Source organism: Anomaloglossus baeobatrachus, chromosome 3 (assembly GCF_048569485.1).
Source record: "Anomaloglossus baeobatrachus isolate aAnoBae1 chromosome 3, aAnoBae1.hap1, whole genome shotgun sequence".
NCBI lineage: Eukaryota > Metazoa > Chordata > Amphibia > Anura > Aromobatidae > Anomaloglossus > Anomaloglossus baeobatrachus.
The window spans coordinates 30,278,872-30,302,616 of NC_134355.1; the positions used below are offsets into that span (position 1 = coordinate 30,278,872).

General features: G+C 52.6%; 1 protein-coding gene across 1 annotated transcript in view; it reads right to left on the reverse strand.

The window, feature by feature from the left end:
- The window catches only part of MIA3 (MIA SH3 domain ER export factor 3), a 198,828-nt gene that overhangs the window by 49,817 nt on the left and 125,266 nt on the right, over positions 1 to 23,745 (reverse strand). Inside the window, exons 18-21 of the mRNA XM_075341433.1 lie at positions 15,314 to 15,415; positions 15,045 to 15,105; positions 7,280 to 7,315; positions 5,080 to 5,147 (exon numbers count right to left, since the gene is read on the reverse strand). Of these exons, the coding sequence (XP_075197548.1) occupies positions 5,080 to 5,147; positions 7,280 to 7,315; positions 15,045 to 15,105; positions 15,314 to 15,415 (267 nt within the window). The remainder of the gene's footprint in view (positions 1 to 5,079; positions 5,148 to 7,279; positions 7,316 to 15,044; positions 15,106 to 15,313; positions 15,416 to 23,745) is intronic.

Below are 23,745 nucleotides of genomic sequence, written 5' to 3' on the forward strand. Positions count from 1 at the left end.
CCTCGGCCAGTCTGGAGCGACGAGGATGGCGCGGCGGCAGTCGGACCTGATCTTGCGTACCACTCTGGGCAGCAGTGCCAGAGGAGGAAATACATAAGGCAGTCGAAACTGCGACCAATCCTGAACTAATGCGTCCGCCGCCAGAGCTCTGATCTTGAGACCGTGCCATGAATGCCGGGACTTTGTTGTTGTGCCGAGACGCCATGAGGTCGACGTCCGGCATTCCCCAGCGGCAACAGATCTCTTGAAACACGTCCGGGTGAAGAGACCATTCCCCTGCGTCCATGCCCTGGCAACTGAGAAAGTCTGCTTCCCAGTTTTCTACGCCCGGGATGTGAACTGCGGAGATGGTGGAGGCTGTGGCTTCCGCCCACAGCAGAATCCGCCGAACTTCTTGGAAGGCTTGACGACTGCGTGTGCCGCCCTGGTGGTTGATGTACGCGACTGCCGTGGCGTTTTCCGACTGTATTCGGATCTGCCTGCCCTCCAGCCACCGCTGGAACGCCTTTAGGGCTAGATACACTGCCCTTATTTCCAGAACATTGATCTGAAGGGAGGACTCTGTCGGAGTCCAGGTTCCCTGAGCCCTGTGGTGGAGGAAGACCGCTTCCCACCCTGACAGACTCGCGTCCGTCGTGACCACAGCCCAGGATGGGGGCAGGAAGGATTTTCCCTTCGACAAAGAAGTGGGAAGAAGCCACCACTGAAGAGAGGTTTTGGCTGCCAGTGAAAGAGAGACGTTCCTGTCTAGGGACGTCGACCTCCTGTCCCATTTGCGGAGAATGTCCCATTGAAGTGGACGCAGATGAAACTGCGCAAAGGGAACTGCCTCCATTGCTGCCACCATCTTCCCTAGGAAGTGCATGAGGCGCCTCAAGGGGTGTGACTGGGCCCGAAGGAGAGAGTGCACCCCTGTCTGCAGCGAACGCTGTTTGTCCAGCGGAAGCTTCACTATCGCTGAGAGAGTATGAAACTCCATCCCGAGGTAAGTCAGTGATTGGGTCGGTGTCAATTTTGACTTTGGGAAATTGATGATCCACCCGAACCTCTGGAGAGTCTCCAGAGCAATGGTCAGGCTGTGTTGACATGCCCCCCGGGAGGGTGCCTTGACTAGAAGATCGTCTAAGTAAGGGATCACCGAGTGTCCCTGAGAGTGTAGGACCGCCACCACTGCTGCCATGACCTTGGTGAAGACCCGTGGGGCTGTCGCCAGGCCGAAAGGCAGTGCCACAAACTGAAGGTGTTCGTCCCCGATGGCGAAACGCAGGAAGCGTTGATGCTCTGGTGCAATCGGCACATGGAGATAAGCATCCCTGATGTCGATTGATGCTAGGAAGTCTCCTTGGGACATCGAGGCGATGACAGAGCGGAGAGATTCCATCCGGAACCGTCTGGTTCTCACATGTCTGTTGAGCAATTTGAGGTCCAGAACGGGACGGAATGATCCGTCCTTTTTTGGCACCACGAACAAGTTGGAGTAAAAACCGCGACCACGTTCTTGAAGGGGAACGGGGATCACAACTCCTTCTGCCTTCAGAGTGTTCACCGCCTGAAAAAGTGCATCGGCTCGCTCGGGGGGCGGAGATGTTCTGAAGAAACGAGTCGGAGGACGAGAACTGAGCTCTATCCTGTAACCGTGCGACAGAATGTCTCTCACCCATCGGTCTTGGACATGTGGCCACCAGGCGTCGCAAAAGCGGGAGAGCCTGCCACCGACCGAGGATGCGGTATGGGGAGGCCGAAAGTCATGAGGAGGCCGCCTTTGGGGCGGCTCCTCCGGCGGTCTTTTTAGGACGTGACTTAGACCGCCATGCAGAAGAGTTCCTCTGGCCCTTCTCTGACCTGTTGGACGTGGAGGAATGGGACTTGGCTGAGGGCCGAAAGGACCGAAACCTGGGTTGTATCTTTCGCTGCTGAGGCCTGTTTGGTTTGGACTGGGGTAAAGACGAGTCCTTTCCCTTGGATTGTTTAATAATTTCGTCCAATTGCTCGCCAAACAAACGGTCGCCAGAAAATGGCAAACCGGTTATGAACTTCTTGGAAGCAGAGTCTGCCTTCCATTCGCGTAGCCACATGGCCCTGCGGACTGCCACCGAATTGGCGGATGCTACCGCTGTACGGCTCGCAGAGTCCAGGACGGCGTTCATGGCGTAGGACGAAAAAGCCGACGCCTGAGAAGTCAAAGACACAACCTGCGGAGTAGAGGTACGTGTGACTGCATTAATCTCAGACAGACAAGCTGAGATAGCTTGGAGTGCCCACACGGCTGCGAATGCCGGAGCAAAAGACGCGCCTATGGCTTCATAGATGGATTTCATCAGGAGCTCCATTTGCCAGTCAGTGGCATCCTTGAGCGATGAGCCATCTGCCACTGATACTACGGATCTAGCCGCCAGTCTAGAGACTGGAGGATCCACCTTGGGACACTGAGCCCAACCCTTAACTACGTCAGTGGGGAAGGGGTAACGTGTGTCATTAAGGCGCTTAGTAAAGCGCTTGACCGGAAATGCTCGGTGCTTCTGGACAGCATCTCTGAAGTTAGAGTGATCGAAAAACGCACTCCGTGTACGTTTGGGAAACCTAAACTGGTGTTTCTCCTGCTGTGAAGCCGACTCCTCTATAGGTGGAGTTGGAGGAGAAAGTTCTAGCACCTGGTTGATGGACGCTATAAGGTCATTTACTATGGCGTCCCCTTCAGGTGTATCAAGATTGAGAGCAACGTCAGGGTCAGAGCCCTGAGCTGCGACCTCCGCTTCATCCTCCAGAGAGTCCTCATGCTGAGACCCTGAGCAGCGTGATGAAGGCGAGGAAGGTTCCCAGCGAGCCCGCTTAGGCGGTCTGGGACTGCGGTCCGTGTCGAAGTCCTCCCCGTGGGACCTAGGTGTCACCCCAGGAGCACTTTGCTGCGCCGACCGAGGGGGGCCTGGGGGTGATGAACTGCCCTGGGCCTGTGATACCGGTCTGGACTGCAAGGCTTCTAGTATCTTAGCAGACCATCTGTCCATAGACTGAGCCATGGATTGTGAAAGCGACTCAGAGTTTTTCAGCCAAAACTGCAAACTCTGTCCCTGCCACCTGGACAGTGGAAGCCGGTGGTTCTACCTGAGCCGAGGGTCCCACCAGTGCCCGAGGCTCCGGCTGAGTGAGTGCCACAGGGGCCGAGCATTGCACACAATGAGGGTAGGTGGAACCTGCAGGTAACATAGCCGCACAAGAGGTACAGGTTGCAAAATAAGCCTGTGCCTTGGCACCCTTGCTCTTTGCGGACGACATGCTGTTGTCTCCTCTTAGAGTAATCAGTGAGGGTATATAGCCAAAGGCAAATAATGCGGCCGAACAGAGAAAATGTATACAATATATGAATATATATATACACACTTCGGCACCCAAGGGGGCCAGCACCTTAACCGGTGCGGCTTACCGACCGCCCAAAGCGGTTGTGTGACCACCAGATTCCCTGCCTGGGCCTCCCAGAGCTGTAGAGCTCGTTTTGAATTCCTCCACCGGCAGAAGTGATTATAACAATGGCTGCCAGCGTTCTCAGAGGAGGAGGGAGCCGTGGGCGTGACTAATAAAGTACGGGAATCTGGTGCCCCTCAGTGCTCAGTGAGGGGGGAGGAGGATACCTAAGTATGCTCCAGCCCTCACTGCCGACGTCTAGTCGAGTGTCCCGCCCTTACCCCTGACTGGCAGGCCCGGGGGCGGGAGTTATGGTACTAGGCCGCAGAAGCCGGGGACTAAATTTAATAACGCGTCCGGCAAACAGGCGCGGTCGGCGCGGTAGTCCCGGCGTCACAAAAAAACACAGCAGCCGCTGCAGCGTCTGTTACACAGGCGCTCCATGCGCCGTCCCCAAGGGGACACAGAGTACCTCTTAGAAGCAGGGCCTGTCCCTGATGATACCCAGTCTCCTGTCCGTCAGATTCCCCCAGGGGCTGCGGAGGGAGCCCGGTCCCAGTGCATGGTGACCGGTTAGGATCCCACTTCTCCCAGAGCCTCTAAGGGATGGGGAAGGAAAACGGCATGTGGCTCCAGCCTTTGTACCCGCAATGGGTACCTCAACCTTAACAGCACCGCCGACATCAGTGGGGTGAGAAGGGAGCATGCCGGGGGCCCTGTTAGAGGCCCTCTTTTCTTCCATCCGATATAATCAGCAGCTGCTGCTGACTAAAATGTGGAGCTTGCGTGAATGTGTGCCTCCTTCAACACAAAGCATAAAACTGATGGGCCCGTGATGCACGGGGGGTGTATAGGCAGAGGGGAGGGGTTACACTTTTTAAAGTGTAATACTTTGTGTGGCCTCCGGAGGCAGAAGCTATACACCCAATTGTCTGGGTCTCCCAATGGAGCGACAAAGAAATGCTATGATTAGAACGTGTAAAACTCACGAGGCTGCGGACGTGAAGCGATACCTCATGGAGACATTCCTACAAGTCATTGGGTATGGTGGCTGTGTGGAGTGGCCTCCACGCTCACCTGACCTGACCCCATTGGACGTCTTTCTGTGAGGTCACATCAAACAGCAGGTGTATGCGACCCTTCCACCAACATTGCAAGACCTACGACGACGTATCACAGATGCTTGTGCAAACGTGTCACCTACCATATTGCACAACGTGCAGCAAGATACAGTATGCTGTGCAGAGTCCAGATGTGCATTGCAGCTGACGGGGGACACTGAGCACCAAAGGTAAATGAGCGCCATATGCGTGACCAGCATTCAATGTTTTGGGGGGGTCATGGGTTTCATACCATAGCATTTCTGTATGCACGGTGTCGATTCGTATTGAATTGATGATGCCCTACAACTTTGTAATTCACTTTTTTTTCTCTCCATCTCGTTCTGTTTTTGAGATAAAAAGGCCAACTCCATTATTTTCCACCAGGTGGCGCTATAGGTGGTTTCATTGCGTAGCACATGGCTACTTTACTATACCTAGACACCACTTCTATGCCTATAGCTGCCGCCGTTCTCAAGTTAATGGCGGTGGACAGGATATGGGTGGACACACTGTATACAGACTTTCATATCCATCCATCCTAATTATCTGTATATTAGAGGTTACGGGATCCACTCACTTTTGCCTTAAATTTGCACACTCTCGTTTCTCTTCTGCCAGTGTCCTCTCTGCCGTCCGGGCGGTGAGCTGGTAAAAAAGGAGAAATGATCCGATGAAGCTTAAAAAAATATTGTTTTCTTATTATTCCCGCAATGTGAGGTCACGTGGTCCGGTGACACTAATGTGGACAAGAGGTTTCCCACATTGTCTAAATGTATCTTCCAATGATTTCAGCAAAGTGATCACAGATCCTCAGGGGTTATCAGACGGGGGTCCCCTGCTCAGGATCCTCAGCTTTGGCCCAGATCGGATCTGTCTTTCTTTGGAGGACCCGTCCTGTCTTGCATTACACAGAGAAGCCACTGCTGTGAATGGACCCTGTGCAATGCCCTGTGGGGGTGCAGCGGGAAATCTGAACACTTACTGCCAGGATTCCCCATAGATTACAGATTATCGCTGGGGATCCAAACAGGGGGACACTTTGTGCTGAGCTCATCATCAAGTGACCCTTATAACAAAAATTTGTTTTTCAAAAGCAAAGAACCCCTTTAAAAAAGGCAATTCCAGCAATAGTAGCCGACACGCCACCACACTTATGCCATCACTAACGTATACACAATTCATTAAATTTCACAACACAAACTGAATATATATTTCTAAATAGATCTTAGACATGAGACTGGTGTACTTACTGTGAAAATGTGTGTCAGAACACGTGTATAATGATTTTTGAAAAGTTTAACTTAGTCTGTCCATGTACCCTGAATGACCGCTCCTCAGTGTCCCACCTCCCTGCTGCTGTAGAATATGCACACACCTACCCCGACTGACGGCTCCTCAGTGTCCCTCCTCCCTGCTGCTGTAGAATATGCACACACCTACCCCGACTGACCGCTCCTCAGTGTCCCTCCTCCCTGCTGCTGTAGAATATGCACACACCTACCCCGACTGACCGCTCCTCAGTGTCCCACCTCCCTGCTGCTGTAGAATATGCACACACCTACCCCGACTGACCGCTCCTCAGTGTCCCACCTCCCTGCTGCTGTAGAATATGCACACACCTACCGCGACTGACAGCTTCTCAGTGTCCCTCCTCCCTGCTGCTGTAGAATATGCACACACCTACCGCGACTGACAGCTTCTCAGTGTCCTACCTCCCTGCTGCTGTAGAATATGCACACATGTTCCTGACTGACGGCTCCTCAGTGTCCCACCTCCCTGCTGCTGTAGAATATGCACACATGTACCTGACTGACAGCTCCTCAGTGTCCCTCCTCCCTGCTGCTGTAGAATATGCACACATGTACCTGACTGACGGCTCCTCAGTGTCCCACCTCCCTGCTGCTGTAGAATATGCACACATGTACCTGACTGACAGCTCCTCAGTGTCCCTCCTCCCTCCTGCTGTGGAATTTCCACCCCAACCCCTTTGACTGCTCATTAGTGTCCCTCATGCTGAGGAATCTTCACCTACCTAAATCCACTGACCGCTCCTCAGTGTCCCTCCTCTCTGCTGCTGAATCACCACCCACATAATCCCAATGACCGCTCCTCAGAGTCCCTCCTCCCTGCTGCTATAGAATATGCACACACCTACCCTCACTGACAGCTCCTCAGTGCCCCTCCTCTCTGTTGCTCTGGAATCTTCACCTACCTAACCAACCCAAGTGACAGCTCCTCAGTGTCCCTCCTCCCTGTTGTTGAATCACCACCCACCTAACCCCACTGACAGCTACTCACTGTCCTCCCTTTTGTCGCATCTCTGCTACCAGGCCTGATTGACATCAGCAGGGAGGAGGGAAATTGAAGAGCTGACTCTACACCTACGCTGCCTGACTGACAGCTCCTCAGTGTCCCTCCTCCCTGCTGCAAACTCACACTGTTCGGTACAAGCTGCAGTTGTCAGGCTGTTTTGGAGGAGACTCAAACTTGGACTCATGAGTTCTCTTAGTCTTTCACTAGACTTCCTCATTTCAATAATAGGGATAATAAAGTCATTCTTTCATGGATTATCAGAGTTAGTGTGCCGGCTTCATCAGGTCTAAGTGATCTATTTAATAATGTGTACAGTTTTCATTGTGAAATCTGGTGATCGCTTCGCTTTAAGGCAAAGCAAATAAACCAAATAATCACGCCGAGTCCTAGATAGGCGAGTGTGGATGTCCCTGGTGGTGCAGTGTGCCGACACCGCCACGTAGTAAGGAGCGTCTCATACTCACCCAGTTCTCATGAGCCTTTTTTTCATGGCTTGCAATCTTAAAATTAAGAAAAAAAAAAAAGAAAATTAAATATTAAAGAAGGGAATTTTGTTACTTACCGTAAATTCCTTTTCTTCTAGCTCCTATTGGGAGACCCAGACGATTGGGTGTATAGCTACTGCCTCCGGAGGCCACACAAAGCATTACACTAAAAAGTGTAAGGCCCCTCCCCTTCTGGCTATACACCCCCAGTGGGATCACTGGCTCACCAGTTTTAGTGCAAAAGCAAGAAGGAGGAAAGCCAATAACTGGTTTAAACAAATTCACTCCGAGTAATATCGGAGAACTGAAAAAACCGTTCAACATGAACAACATGTGTACCCGAAACAACCCAAAAATCCCGAAGGACAACAGGGCGGGTGCTGGGTCTCCCAATAGGAGCTAGAAGAAAAGGAATTTACGGTAAGTAACAAAATTCCCTTCTTCTTCGTCGCTCCATTGGGAGACCCAGACGATTGGGACGTCCAAAAGCTGTCCCTGGGTGGGTAAAGAAATACCTCATGTTAGAGCTGCGAAGACAGCCCTCCCCTACGGGGAGGCAACTGCCGCCTGCAGGACTCTTCTACCTAGGCTGGCGTCCGCCGAAGCATAGGTACGCACCTGATAATGTTTGGTGAAAGTGTGCAGACTCGACCAGGTAGCTGCCTGGCACACCTGTTGAGCCGTAGCCTGGTGTCGTAATGCCCAGGACGCACCCACGGCTCTGGTTGAATGGGCCTTCAGCCCTGATGGAACCGGAAGCCCAGCAGAACGGTAGGCTTCAAGAATTGGTTCTTTGATCCATCGAGCCAGGGCGGCCTTAGAAGCCTGCGACCCTTTGCGCTTACCAGCGACAAGGACAAAGAGTGCATCCGAACGGCGCAAGGGCGCCGTGCGGGAAATGTAGATTCTGAGTGCTCTCACCAGATCTAACAAATGTAAATCGTTCTCATACCGATGAACTGCATGAGGACAAAACGAAGGCAAGGAGATATCCTGATTAAGATGAAAAGAGGATACCACCTTCGGGAGAAACTCCTGAATGGGGCGCAGCACTACCTTGTCCTGGTGGAAGACCAGGAAGGGAGTCTTGGATGACAGCGCTGCCAGCTCAGACACTCTCCGAAGAGATGTGATCGCTACCAGAAAAGCCACTTTCTGGGATAGTCTAGAAAGTGAAACCTCCCTCAGAGGCTCGAAGGGCGGCTTCTGGAGGGCAACTAGTACCCTGTTCAGATCCCATGGATCTAACGGCCGCTTGTACGGGGGAACGATATGGCAAACCCCCTGTAGGAACGTGCGCACCTTAGGAAGGCGTGCCAAACGCCTCTGAAAAAAGACGGATAGCGCCGATACCTGAACTTTAAGGGAGCCGAGCGCCAAACCTTTTTCTAACCCAGATTGCAGGAAAGAAAGAAAGGTAGGCAATGCAAATGGCCAGGGAGACACTCCCTGAGCAGAGCACCAGGATAAGAATATCCCCCACGTTCTGTGGTTCTTAGCGGACGTGGGCTTCCTAGCCTGTCTCATGGTGGCAACGACCCCGTGGAATAATCCTGAAGACGCCAGGATTCAGGACTCAAAGGCCCACAGTCAGGTTCAGGGCCGCAGAATTCCGATGGAAAAACGGCCCTTGGGACAGTGAGTCTAGTCGGTCTGGTAGTGCCCACGGTTGGCCGACCGTGAGCTGCCACAGATCCGGATACCACGCCCTCCTCGGCCAGTCTGGGGCGACGAGTATGACGCGGCTGCAATCGGATCTGAGCTTGCGTAGCACTCTGGGCAAGAGTGCCAGAGGTGGAAACACATAAGGGAGCCGGAACTGCGACCAATCTTGCACTAGGGCGTCTGCCGCCAGCGCTCTTTGATCGCGAGACCGTGCCATGAAGGTTGGGACCTTGTTGTTGTGCCGGGACGCCATTAGGTCGACGTCCGGCCTTCCCCAGCGGCGACAGATTTCCTGAAACACGTCCGGGTGAAGGGACCATTCCCCTGCATCCATGCCCTGGCGACTGAGGAAGTCTGCTTCCCAGTTTTCTACGCCCGGGATGTGAACTGCGGATATGGTGGAGGCCGTGGCTTCCACCCACATCAGAATCCGCCGGACTTCCTGGAAGGCTTGCCGACTGCGTGTCCCTCCTTGGTGATTGATGTATGCCACCGCTGTGGAGTTATCCGACTGAATTCGGATCTGCTTTCTTTCCAGCCACTGCTGGAAGGCTAGTAGGGCAAGATACATTGCTCTGATTACCAGAACATTGATCTGAAGGGTGGACTCCTGCTGAGTCCACGTACCCTGAGCCCTGTGGTGGAGAAAAACCGCTCCCCACCCTGACAGACTCGCGTCTGTCGTGACCACCGCCCAAGACGGTGGTAGGAAGGATCTTCCCTGTGATAATGAGGTGGGAAGAAGCCACCATTGCAGAGAGTCCTTGCCGTCTATGAAAGGGATACTTTCCTGTTCAGGGATGTTGACTTCCCGTCCCATTGGCGGAGAATGTCCCATTGAAGTGGACGCAGATGAAACTGCGCAAACGGAACCGCCTCCATTGCCGCCACCATCTTCCCGAGGAAGTGCATGAGGCGTCTTAAGGAGTGCGACTGACCTTGAAGGAGAGTCTGCCCCCCAGTCTGTAGTGACCGCTGCTTGTCCAGCGGAAGCTTCACTACCGCTGAGAGGGTATGAAACTCCATGCCAAGATACGTTAGTGATTGGGTCGTGACAGGTTTGACTTTGAGAAGTTGATGATCCACCCGAACGTCTGGAGAGTCTCCAGGGCAACATTCAGGCTGAGTTGGCATGCCTCTTGAGAGGGTGCCTTGACAAGTAGATCGTCCAAGTAAGGGATCACAGAGTGTCCCTGTGAGTGCAAGACTGCTACCACTGCCGTCATGACCTTGGCGAACACCCGTGGGGCTGTCGCCAGCCCGAATGGCAGAGCTACGAGCTGAAGATGGTCGTTTCCTATCACGAAACGTAGAAAAACATTGGTGCTCTGTAGCAATCGGCACGTGGAGATAAGCATCTTTGATGTCTATTGATGCTAGGAAATTTCCTTGACATTGAGGCAATGACGGAGCGGAGGGTATCATCCGGAACCGCCTGGCCTCCACGTGCTTGTTGAGCAGTTTTAGGTCCAGAACGGAACGGAAAGAGCCCACCTTTTTTGGCACCCCAACCAGATTGGAGGAAAACCGTGTCTTGTTCCTGAAGAGGAACCAGGATTACCACTCCTTCTGCCTGCAGAAGAGCATCTGCTCGGTGGGGAGGTGGGGACGTTCTGAAGAATCGAGTCGGAGAACGAGAACAGAACTCTGTCCTGTGCACGTGGGCACACTGTCCCTCACCCACCGGTCTGTGACCTGTGGCAGCTAAATGTCGCCAAAGGCGAGCGAGTCTGCCATCAACCGCGGATGCGGAGAGATGAGAGAGCTGAGAGTCATGAGGAGACCGCTTTGGTAGCGGTTCCTCCGGCTGCCTTCCTTGGGCGTGATTGAGCCCGGCCGGAAGCTGAGCCCCTCTGAGGCCTTTCAGCCCTTTTGGCCAAAGACAATTGGGACCTGCCCGAGCCTGGGAAGGACCGAAAACCTCGACTGTCCTTCCAGGACAGCAATAATAGGGTAAGTCGCAATGCAGACATTGCGAGGTTACGGACGCCCCTGCGGCACAGATGTACATGTGCTCAAGACCAGCTGCGCAAGAACAGCTGAAAAGCTTAGGGTGCCCATACGGCTGTGAATGCCGGAGCAACCGACACGCCGATAGCCTCATAGACAGATTTCAACCAGAGTCCATCTGTCTGTCAATGGCATCTGTAAGTGAAGTCCCATCTCCACTGCAACTATGGCTCTAGCCGCAAGCCTGGAGATTGGAGAATCCACCTTTGGACCCTGGGTCCAACGCTTGACCACGTCAGGGGAAAGTGATAACGTGTATCCTCAATACGTTTGGAGAAAACGCTTATCTGGGAAGCGTGGTGTTCCTGGACTGCTTCTCTGAAGTCAGCGTGGCCAGAACAATACTCAATATACGTTTGAGCTACTGAAATGGGACTTCTCCTGCTGTGAAGCTGACTCCTCCACTGGGGGAGCTTAGGGAGAAAGATCCAACATTCCTGTGAGGTAAATCCGGAGATATGACGATAAATCATGACATTCAAGTCATGTCAGGAAGCCCTCTCCTGGTGTCACCCCCCCCCCCTTCCCTTCACACAACTGGTTTAGCAACAAATCCCATGGCCATGTCCTGTGATATGGAAATTAGGTGGCTTTAGGACAATGGACACAGGATGACTCCCTGCCGTCACCCTGTAGTAGGAGCTGCTAGCTAGTTAGCAAGGCTATGGAAATAGCCAGACAGAACGACTCCAGTAAAAAATGGTTCATATCTCGCAAGCCATATTTCCGATAAATATGGCAACCATAAAAATGGTGTCTCCGCATGTGGACGATGCCGGCACCCCCTTTTTATGGGAACAGGACATTGGGAAATGCCCCAGGCGTGATATCAGCCAATGGGGAACTGGCAGACGGGTCATGAGTCCCCTCGTTCTGTAGCTAAATTCATAACTGTCACAATGAGAGCATTGGCGTCTGCCTACGACGCTCCCAGGCAAAGTTATAGCCAAAATCCCCTTTGCTGGATAATTCTGATCCATGCAGGGGGAGTGGCAGTGCTTCCCTGTGAGGTCACTAAGGTAGGAGGGGACCTGGATCTGCCCAGGTTGATAACCCTACTTCGGCCATTTTCCAGCGTTCTTCTGCTCGGGGGCCTGGTTGGGACAGACCTGTGAGAGAGTTCCTGGAAACCTGGTCTACAGCGCCCCCCTGTGGCCAGACGCAACAAGGTAACTGATTGAACTGTGTATGCCTGTTTGTAACCCATGCTTTATCTGTAACTGTACTCTGACATATGTATATTCTGTAGATTCCCTATTGTATATATTGTAGTTTCTAGTGTGCTTTAGGCGATTAAATTATATAATTAATCTTGGGCTGTTCTGTTATCTCGATCTTGAATCCCACGTCTGTGTGTTCGGCTAATAGTTACCGTAAATCGGTTGGTGGCAGCGAGTTGTGCCAAGGATTATTGTGGGGAGGCCAGTGAGATTCGGGGAGAGTTTATATATTCCGCCCGCGGAGGTCGGGGGAATATATACCTTACTCTCACCGGGGGACCCTTCAATAATCGGCATAAGTAGTATAGCGGCCTCCTTGCTTATTGTCGGGCAATTCCATAATTGGCCTGACTATAAGAGGGGCGCTAGAGAGCGCGTCACGTGCTCTGTCTGTCGGTCGGGAGGTATAAAGGAGGGGTGACCCCCACTTGTTACCCCCCGATTGTGACGTACTGGTAGCCAGCGCGGGGGATTTCTGAGTGACCCCCCCGGTGGTTTGTGACAATTCCATTGATGGACGCTCTAGGATCATTCCTTATGGCGTCACCATCCGGTGTAACCGGAGTGAGAGCGGTGTCAGGATCAAAGTCCTGATGAGCTACGTCTGACTCATCATACAGAGAGTCTTCCTGGGACCCCCCCCGGAGCACCGATTTTATTCCAAATGAGGGTGGCCAGGGAGCAATGATCCAGATTGCCCATGGCCTGTCCGGACTGCAAGTCTCTATCCCATTGCAACTCCGTCCCTGTGCTTGGACAGGGTTGAGAGGTGGTTCTTTTGGCCACGTCAAGTAGAGACCCCGGCTGACCAAGTGCTACAGGGGAGCATTGCACACAATGGGGTTCAGTGCCGTGGAACAGTATCACATGCAGTAAAAACAGCATGGAAAGCCTGTGTTGCTTATATGCTGCTGCCGACTTATAGAGCCAAGAATGGCGACCGTACAGTGCAATGTATATCATACAAGCATAAAGTACAAATGAACACTGCAGCACATGCAGTACAAGCAGCATAGAAAGCCTGTGCCTTGGCACCCCTGCTTTTCTGCTGCTGTAGACTAGCCATCTAGGGGAATATAGCCCAGAATAGCGACCATACAGTGCAATGTATAGCATACAAGCATAAGAACAAATGAACACTGCAACACCTGCAATACAAGCAGCATAGAAAAAAACCTGTGCCTCAGCACCCTTGCTTTTCTGCTGCTGTAGTCTAGCCATTCTATGGCGAATATAGCCAAGACTAGCGACCGTACAGTGCAGTGTATAGCATAAAAGTATAAATACACATGAACACTTCAGTACGTGCAATACCCGCAGCCTAGCAAGCCTGTGCCTTAGCACCCATGCTTTCCTGCTGCTGATGTGTCGCCATCTAAGAGGGCATATAGCCACAAATAGCGACCTATGCAGTGTAAGCACAAAATACAAATGGACAAAACTGCGGTATTTAGTGTCAGCACTTCAGGTGCCGCTTACCGCCCGCCTATAAGCGGGTGTGTGGTCGCCCTAGTCCTGTGCCTGGTTGCCCAGAGTCCGATCTATCAGCTCGGACTGCAGGAATGGCTGCCGGCGTCCTTCTCCAGCTCGTGTGAGTAGGGGCGGGCCGTGGGCGTGCCCCCAGTCAGAGCGGGAAACCGGCGTCCCACAGTGTCCAGTGAGAGGGCTGGAGCATGTAAATAAGGCTCCAGCCCTCGGCGCTGCTGATTGTACAGCGTCTCTCCCCTACCCTGATTGACAGGGTGGGGGCGGGAACGAAGCGGAGCTAGGCCGCAAAAGCCGGGGACTGGATTTATAAGCGCCGCCGCCGTAAAAGCGCGGTCGGCGCTAAGTCCCCGGCGCACTACAAGTCCCAGCCGCGCCGCCGCTCCCGGAGCGTCCGGCGCGGTAGTTCCCAATAAATAAAGTCACTCAGCTAGGCTGCAGTGACTGTAACCCTTTACTGTCCCCGGCGCACTAGCACACCCAGCAAGTCTGGAGTGTGCTGTGCCTGTGTGTACGGGGACACAGAGTACCTGAATGGTGCAGGGCCATGTCCCTGAACGGCACTCCCGCTCCACATCCAGCAGGTTCAATGGGTCTGTGGATGGAGCCCGGCCTCAGGGCTTTGGGGCCGGTAAGATCCCACTTCCTCAGAGCCCCTCAGGGGGATGGGGAAGGAAAACAGCATGTGGGCTCCAGCCGCCGTACCAGCAATAGGTACCTCAACCTTACAAACCACCAGTGGGGTGAGAAGGGAGCATGCTGGGGGCCCTATATGGGCCCTCTTTTCTTCCATCCGATATAGTCAGCAGCTACTGCTGACTAAACAGTGGAGCTATGCGTGGATGTCTGACCTCCTTCGCACAAAGCCGAAAACTGGTGAGCCAGTGATCCCACTGGGGGTGTATAGCCAGAAGGGGAGGGGCCTTACACTTTTTAGTGTAATGCTTTGTGTGGCCTCCGGAGGCAGTAGCTATACACCCAATCGTCTGGGTCTCCCAATGGAGCGACGAAGAAAATTAAATTCCTTTGAGGGTAAGAGAGCGGTGACTCTACGGTCCTCGGATCCATATTATATTAGCGGCCATACACATTAGGTTATGTCTGACAGATCCGCCAACAACCTATTATTTGCGGGGACTCCTCTCCTGTGTGTGGAGTGTGAGCTCCTATGGGAAAGGAATCCTCTCCGGTTAATTTACCGATTGTAATTTATTGTTTTTTACTTCAATGATTATTATCCACATGATCGGCCTCTCCTTAGGTCATGTGTACACAGAGGCCTGTGGTGCAGTGTATGGCGGCATTATTTTATAAAAACCGTTATACCATAAATACAAGGTAAATGACCTGACGTGTGGCGTTACCTGGTTCTTAAAGGATCTCTCCGTTTTTTGCAGCTCCTCTTCCATCTCTTGAATACGCTGCCTGTGTGCATGGAAGCAGATAAAGTTATGGAAGGACAGACTACCCCCCGGGAGATGTGACGATCGCCCGCAGCGCCCAGTATCTGCACAAAACTCACAGACACAATCCCAAACAAATGACGTGAATCATTAGGACAATTTTCGGGGCCAAACAACATAGATTAATGGTGTAATGAGAGCGGCAGAACCAGGGGCGAGGTGCTACGTACTTGTAGATTTTCACTTCTTCACTGGCCAGGATGGCTTTCTCGTCGGCCACCGACAACTTCTGCTCCTTTTCTTGCCGCTCGTACTCCTCCTGGGTGAGTTTTCTGAAAGGGATTAGAAGACAATCACAGACGTCAGATTACACAGGTTTTAATGAAGGGAATTTTGTTTACTTACCGTAAATTCCTTTTCTTCTAGCTCCAATTGGGAGACCCAGACAATTGGGTGTATAGCTTCTGCCTCCGGAGGCCACACAAAGTATTACACTTAAAAGTGTAAAGCCCCTCCCCTTCTGCCTATACACCCCCCGTGCATCACGGGCTCCTCAGTTTTGGTGCAAAAGCAAGAAGGAGGAAAAGTTATAAATTGGTTTAAAGTAAATTCAATCCGAAGGAATTTCGGAGAACTGAAACCATTCAACATGAACAACATGTGTACACAAAGAACAACAGCCCGAAGGGAACAGGGGCGGGTGCTGGGTCTCCCAATTGGAGCTAGAAGAAAAGGAATTTACGGTAAGTAAACAAAATTCCCTTCTTCTTTGTCACTCCATTGGGAGACCCAGACAATTGGGACGTCCAAAAGCAGTCCCTGGGTGGGTAAAATAATACCTCGTAATAGAGCCGTAAAACGGCCCTTTCCTACAGGTGGGCAACCGCCGCCTGAAGGACTTGCCTACCTAGGCTGGCATCCGCCGAAGCATAGGTATGCACCTGATAGTGTTTCGTGAAAGTGTGCAGGCTCGACCACGTAGCCGCCTGACACACCTGCTGAGCCGTAGCCTGGTGCCGCAAAGCCCAGGACGCACCCACGGCTCTGGTAGAATGGGCTTTCAGCCCTGGAGGGAACCGGAAGCCCAGAAGATCGGTAAGCTTCAAGAATTGGTTCCTTGATCCACCGAGCCAGGGTTGATTTGGAAGCTTGTGACCCTTTACGCTGGCCAGCGACAAGGACAAAGAGTGCATCCGAGCGGCGCAGGGGCGCCGTACGAGAAATGTAGAGTCTGAGTGCTCTCACCAGATCTAACGAGTGCAAATCCTTTTCACACTGATGAACTGGATGAGGACAAAAAGAGGGTAAGGAGATATCCTGATTGAGATGAAAGGGGGATACCACCTTAGGGAGAAATTCCGGTACCGGACGCAGAACCACCTTGTCCTGGTGAAACACCAGGAAAGGGGCTTTGCATGACAGCGCCGCTAGCTCCGACACTCTCCGAAGTGATGTGACTGCTACTAGGAAGACCACTTTCTGCGAAAGGCGTGAGAGAGAAATATCCCTCATTGGCTCGAAAGGTGGCTTCTGAAGAGCCATCAGCACCCTGTTCAGATCCCAGGGTTCTAACGGCCGCTTGTAAGGAGGGACTATGTGACAAACCCCCTGCAGGAACGTGCGTACCTGTGGAAGTCTGGCTAGGCGCTTCTGAAAAAACACAGAGAGCGCTGAGACTTGTCCCTTAAGAGAGCCGAGCGACAACCCTTTTTCCAATCCGGATTGAAGGAAGGAAAGAAAAGTGGGCAAGGCAAATGGCCAGGGAGAAACACCCTGATCAGAGCACCAAGATAGGAATATCCTCCACGTCCTGTGGTAGATCTTGGCGGACGTTGGTTTCCTAGCCTGTCTCATAGTGGCAATGACCTCTTGAGATAACCCTGAAGACGCTAGGATCCAGGACTCAATGGCCACACAGTCAGGTTGAGGGCCACAGAATTCAGATGGAAAAACGGCCCTTGAGACAGCAAGTCTGGTCGGTCTGGTAGTGCCCACGGTTGGCCCACCGTGAGATGCCACAGATCCGGGTACCACGACCTCCTCGGCAAGTCTGGCGCGACGAGGATGGCGCGGCGGCAGTCGGACCTGATCTTGCGTAACACTCTGGGCAACAATGCCAGAGGAGGAAACACATAAGGGAGTTGAAACTGCGACCAATCCTGAACTAAGGCGTCTGCCGCCAGAGCTCTGTGATCTTGAGACCGTGCCATGAATGTTGGGACCTTGTTGTTGTGCCGGGACGCCATTAGGTCGACGTCCGGCATCCCCCAGCGGCAACAGATCTCCTGAAACACGTCCGGGTGAAGGGACCATTCCCCTGCGTCCATGCCCTGGCGACTGAGAAAGTCTGCTTCCCAGTTTTCTACGCCCGGGATGTGAACTGCGGATATGGTGGAGGCCGTGGCTTCCACCCACATCAGAATCCGCCGGACTTCCTGGAAGGCTTGCCGACTGCGTGTTCCCCCTTGGTGGTTGATGTATGCCACCGCTGTGGAGTTGTCCGACTGAATTCGGATCTGCTTGCCTTCCAGGCACGGCTGGAACGCCTTTAGGGCAAGATACACTGCCCTTATCTCCAGAACATTGATCTGAAGGGAGGACTCTGTCGGAGTCCAGGTTCCCTGAGCCCTGTGGTGGAGAAAAACCGCTCCCCACCCTGACAGGCTCGCGTCCGTCGTGACCACAGCCCATGATGGGGGAAGGAAGGATTTCCCCTTCGACAGAGAAGTGGGGAGAAGCCACCACTGAAGGGAAGCCTTGGCTGCCCGTGAAAGGGAGACGTTCCTGTCGAGGGACGTCGACTTCCTGTCCCATTTGCGGAGAATGTCCCATTGAAGAGGACGCAGATGAAACTGCGCAAAAGGAACTGCCTCCATTGCTGCTACCATCTTCCCTAGGAAGTGCATGAGGCGCCTCAGGGGGTGTGACTGGCCTTGAAGGAGAGATTGCACCCCTGTCTGTAGTGAACGCTGTTTGTCCAGCGGAAGCTTCACTATCGCTGAGAGAGTATGAAACTCCATGCCAAGATATGTCAGTGATTGGGCCGGTGTCAGATTTGACTTTGGAAAATTGATGATCCACCCGAAACTCTGGAGAGTCTCCAGAGCAACGTCCAGGCTGCGTTGGCATGCCACTTGAGAGGGTGCCTTGACCAGCAGATCGTCTAAGTAAGGGATCACCGAGTGTCCCTGAGAGTGTAGGACTGCTACCACTGCTGCCATGACCTTGGTGAAGACCCGTGGTGCTGTCGCCAGGCCGAAAGGCAGTGCCACGAACTGAAGGTGTTCGTCCCCTATGGCGAAACGCAGGAAGCGCTGATGCTCTGGTGCAATCGGTACGTGGAGATAAGCATCTTTGATGTCGATTGATGCCAGGAAGTCTCCTTGGGACATTGAGGCGATGACGGAGCGGAGCGATTCCATCCGGAACCGCCTGGTTTTTACGTGTTTGTTGAGCAGTTTTAGGTCCAGAACAGGACGGAAGGATCCGTCCTTTTTCGGTACCACAAACAAGTTGGAGTAAAAACCGTGACCCTGTTGCTGAAGAGGAACCGGGACCACCACTCCTTCTGCCTTCAGAGTGCCCACCGCCTGAAGAAGAGCATCGGCTCTCTCGGGGGGCGGAGATGTTCTGAAAAATCGAGTCGGAGGACGAGAGCTGAACTCTATCCTGTAACCGTGGGATAGAATGTCTCTCACCCATCGGTCTTTTACCTGTGGCAGCCAGGTGTCGCAAAAGCGGGAAAGCCTGCCACCGACCGAGGATGCGGTGTGAGGAGGCCGAAAGTCATGAGGAGGCCGCCTTGGGAGCAGTTCCTCCGGCGGTCTTTTTAGGACGTGACTTAGACCGCCATGAATCGGAGTTCCTCTGATCCTTTTGAGGCCTTTTGGACGAGGAGAACTGAGACCTTCCTGCGGGCCGAAAGGACCGAAACCTCGATTGTACCTTCCGTGGTTGAGGTCTGTTTGGTTTGGACTGGGGTAAGGATGAGTCCTTTCCCTTGGATTGTTTAATGATTTCGTCCAATCGTTCACCAAACAGGCGGTCGCCAGAAAATGGCAAACCGGTTAAGAACTTTTTGGAAGCGGAGTCTGCCTTCCATTCACGTAACCACATGGCCCTGCGGACTGCCACCGAATTGGCGGATGCTACCGCCGTACGGCTCGTAGAGTCCAGGACAGCATTAATGGCGTAGGACGCAAACGCCGACGCCTGAGAGGTTAAGGACACCACTTGCGGAGCAGATGTACGTGTGACTGCATTAATCTGCGCATGACAAGCTGAGATAGCTTGGAGTGCCCATACGGCTGCGAATGCTGGAGCAAAAGACGCGCCGATAGCTTCATAGATGGATTTCAACCAGAGCTCCATCTGTCTGTCAGTGGCATCTTTGAGCGAAGCCCCATCTTCCACTGCAACTATGGATCTAGCCGCCAGTCTGGAGACAGGAGGATCCACCTTAGGACACTGAGCCCAGCCCTTGACAACGTCAGGGGGGAAGGGATAACGTGTATCCTTAAGGCGCTTGGAAAAACGCTTATCTGGACAAGCTCGGTATTTCTGGACTGCCTCTCTGAAGTCAGAGTGATCCAGAAACATACTCAATGGACGCTTGGGAGACCTGAAACGGAATTTCTCCTGCTGAGAAGCTGACTCCTCAATTGTAGGAGCTGGTGGAGAAATATCCAACACCTGATTGATGGTTGCTATAAGGTCATTCACTATGGCGTCACCATCAGGTGTATCCAGGTTGAGCGCGGTCTCAGGGTCAGAATCCTGATCTGCTACCTCCGCATCATCATCCAGAGAGTCCTCCTGCTGAGACCCTGAACAATGTGATGAAGTCGAGGGAATTTCCCAGCGAGCCCGCTTAGGCGGCCTGGGACTGCGGTCCATGTCAGAGACCTCACCCTGGGACCCATGGTTCACCCCAGGAGCACTTTGCAGCTCCAAATGAGGGGGGCCTGGGGTCAATGATTGAACAGTGCCCGGGGCCTGAGTTACCGGTCTGGACTGTAAGGCTTCTAGTATCCTAGCAGACCATTTATCCATAGTCTCAGACAGTTTGTCAGCAAATACTGCAAACTCCGTCCCTGTCACCTGGACAGTGGTAGCAGGTGGTTCCACCTGGGCCACCAGTAGCAGAGGCTCCAGCTGAGTAAGTGCCACAGGGGCCGAGCATTGCACACACTGAGGGTCAGTGGAACCTGCCGGTAGTATAGCCGCACATGAGGTACAGGTTGCAAAGTAAGCCTGTGCTTTGGCACCCTTGCTCTTTGCGGACGACATGCTGTTGTCTCCTCTGAGTACAATCCAGGAGGGTATATAGCCAAAAATCAACAGTGCGACCGTACAGTGTAGATGTATAGCATATAAGCATATATATTATATATATATATATATATATATATATATATATATATATATATATATATATATATATATATATATATATATATATATATATATATATATATATATATATATATATATATATATATATATATATATATATATATATATATATATATATATATATATACACTCCGGCACTCAGTGGGGCCAGCACCTCAGGTGCTGCTTACCGACCGCTCAAAGCGGTTGTGTGATCACCAGCTTCCCTGCCTGGGCCTCCCAGAGCTTTCTCTCCTCTCCAGCGTCAGAAGAGCTGACAGGAATGGCTGCCGGCGTTCTGTGGGGAGGAGGGGGCCGAGGGCGTGCCCTAGAAAGTGCGGGAATCTGGAGCCCCACTGAGCTGAATGAGGGGGGAGGAGGATACAGAGTATGCTCCAGCCCTCAGCGCTGACGTTCTGTGCAGCGTCCCGCCCTTCCCCTGACTGACAGGCCTGGGGGCGGGAATATGCGCTACTAGGCCGCAAAAGCCGGGGACTAAAGTTATAAGCGCGGCCGGCATATAAGCGCGGCCTGCGCGGTAGTCCCCGGCGCACTAACACACCCAGCAGTGCTGCAGTGTATATGGCACCAGCGCTCCATGCGCAGTCCCCACGGGGACACAGAGTACCTCACAGTAGCAGGGCCTTGTCCCTGACGATACTCGGCTCCTGTCCAGCAGATTCCCCAGGGGCTGCGGAGGGAGCACGGCCTCAGTGCCTGGAGACCGATTAGGATCCCACTTCACCCAGAGCCCATTAAGGGATGGGGAAGGAAAACAGCATGTGGCTCCTGCCTATGTACCCGCAATGGGTACCTCAACCTTAACAGCACCACCGACCAGAGTGGGGTGAGAAGGGAGCATGCTGGGGGCCCTATATGGGCCCTCTTTTCTTCCATCCGACATAGTCAGCAGCTGCTGCTGACTAAGATGTGGAGCTATGCGTGGATGTCAGCCTCCTTCGCACAAAGCATAAAAACTGAGGAGCCCGTGATGCACGGGGGGTGTATAGGCAGAAGGGGAGGGGCTTTACACTTTTATGTGTAATACTTTGTGTGGCCTCCGGAGGCAGAAGCTATACACCCAATTGTCTGGGTCTCCCAATGGAGCGACAAAGAAATAAGGGGTATAAAGTCCTGGTCATGCCATTATTTTACACTCTGTATGTGGGGGGGGAGGTTCTACCCTCAGAGACCCCCCCAGATCCAGAAAATATGGGGGCTGTAGCACTGGTGTAGTGTTGTTCCCCCTTCTAATCTTTTCCCTCCGTGGCAGCAGAGGTCCCGGTCTCCGCAGTGCACAGACACACATGGAGTCAGCTGATGGTCACTCCTAAAAAATAAGCAGGACCGGCACCAGGTATAAACATGGGGCCTGGGTGAGAGAGTCCCAGTGTTCACTTTCCACTTCATGCTCGCCTTCCAAAGATTCCTAGATCTCCAGAGAACCCATCATCTGGAGGCGAAACACGTTGAGATAATATTTGGACTGATAAGTACCTGATTTATACATCTGACATAGGTCACTGAATTGGATTCTTAAAGGAAATCTGTCATCAGGTGTGTGAGGCAAATCCTGGGATATGAAGAGGAATTATGATTGCCAGTCATAATCGCTCTCATCACTCCATGGCCGTGCCCCCTCCCTTCTTGTTCTCAATGTCCAACATCTTGGAAGGTGTCACATCCTAGCAACACATCCCATGGCCATCTCCTGTGATATGGAGATTAGATGATGTGGGAACAATGGACACAGGATGACTCCCTGCCGTGACCCTGTGGTAGGGGCTGCTATCTAATTAGCAAGGCTATGGAAGTATCCAGACAGGACGACTCCAGTAAAAAATGGTTCATATCTCGCAAGCCATATTTCCGATAAATATGGCAACCATAAAAGAAGGGAATTTTGTTACTTACCGTAAATTCGTTTTCTTCTAGCTCCTATTGGGAGACCCAGACGATTGGGTGTATAGCTACTGCCTCCGGAGGCCACACAAAGCATTACACTAAAAAGTGTAAGGCCCCTCCCCTTCTGGCTATACACCCCCAGTGGGATCACTGGCTCACCAGTTTTAGTGCAAAAGCAAGAAGGAGGAAAGCCAAGAACTGGTTTAAACAAATTCACTCCGAAGTAACGTCGGAGAACTGAAAACCGTTCAACATGAACAACATGTGTACCCGAAAAACAACCAAAAATCCCGAAGGACAACAGGGCGGGTGCTGGGTCTCCCAATAGGAGCTAGAAGAAAAGGAATTTACGGTAAGTAACAAAATTCCCTTCTTCTTCGGCGCTCCATTGGGAGACCCAGACGATTGGGACGTCCAAAAGCTGTCCCTGGGTGGGTAAACAATACCTCATGTAAGAGCTGCGAAGACAGCCCTCCCCTACGGGGAGGCAACTGCCGCCTGCAGGACTTTTCTACCTAGGCTGGCGTCCGCCGAAGCATAGGTATGCACCTGATAATGCTTGGTGAAAGTGTGCAGACTCGACCAGGTAGCTGCCTGGCACACCTGTTGAGCCGTAGCCTGGTGTCGTAATGCGCAGGACGCACCCACGGCTCTGGTAGAATGGGCCTTCAGCCCTGATGGAACCGGAAGCCCAGCAGAACGGTAGGCTTCAAGAATTGGTTCCTTGATCCATCGAGCCAGGGTGGCCTTAGAAGCCTGCGACCCTTTGCGCTTACCAGCGACAAGGACAAAGAGTGCATCCGAACGGCGCAGGGGCGCCGTGCGGGAAATGTAGATTCTGAGTGCTCTCACCAGATCTAACAAATTTAAATCCTTCTCATACCGATGAACTGCATGAGGACAAAAAGAAGGCAAAGAGATATCCTGATTAAGATGAAAAGAGGATACCACCTTCGGGAGAAACTCCTGAATGGGGCGCAGCACTACCTTGTCCTGGTGGAAAACCAGGAAGGGAGCCTTGGATGACAGCGCTGCTAGCTCAGACACTCTCCGAAGAGATGTGATCGCTACCAGAAAAGCCACTTTCTGTGAGAGTCTAGAACGTGAAACCTCCCTCAGAGGCTCGAAGGGCGGCTTCTGGAGGGCAACTAGTACCCTGTTCAGATCCCATGGATCTAACGGCCGCTTGTACGGGGGTACGATATGACAAACCCCCTGCAGGAACGTGCGCACCTTAGGAAGTCGTGCTAGACGCTTCTGAAAAAAGACGGATAGCGCCGAGACTTGCCCTTTAAGGGAACCGAGCGACAAACCTTTTTCTAACCCAGATTGCAGGAAAGAAAGAAAGGTAGGCAAAGCAAAT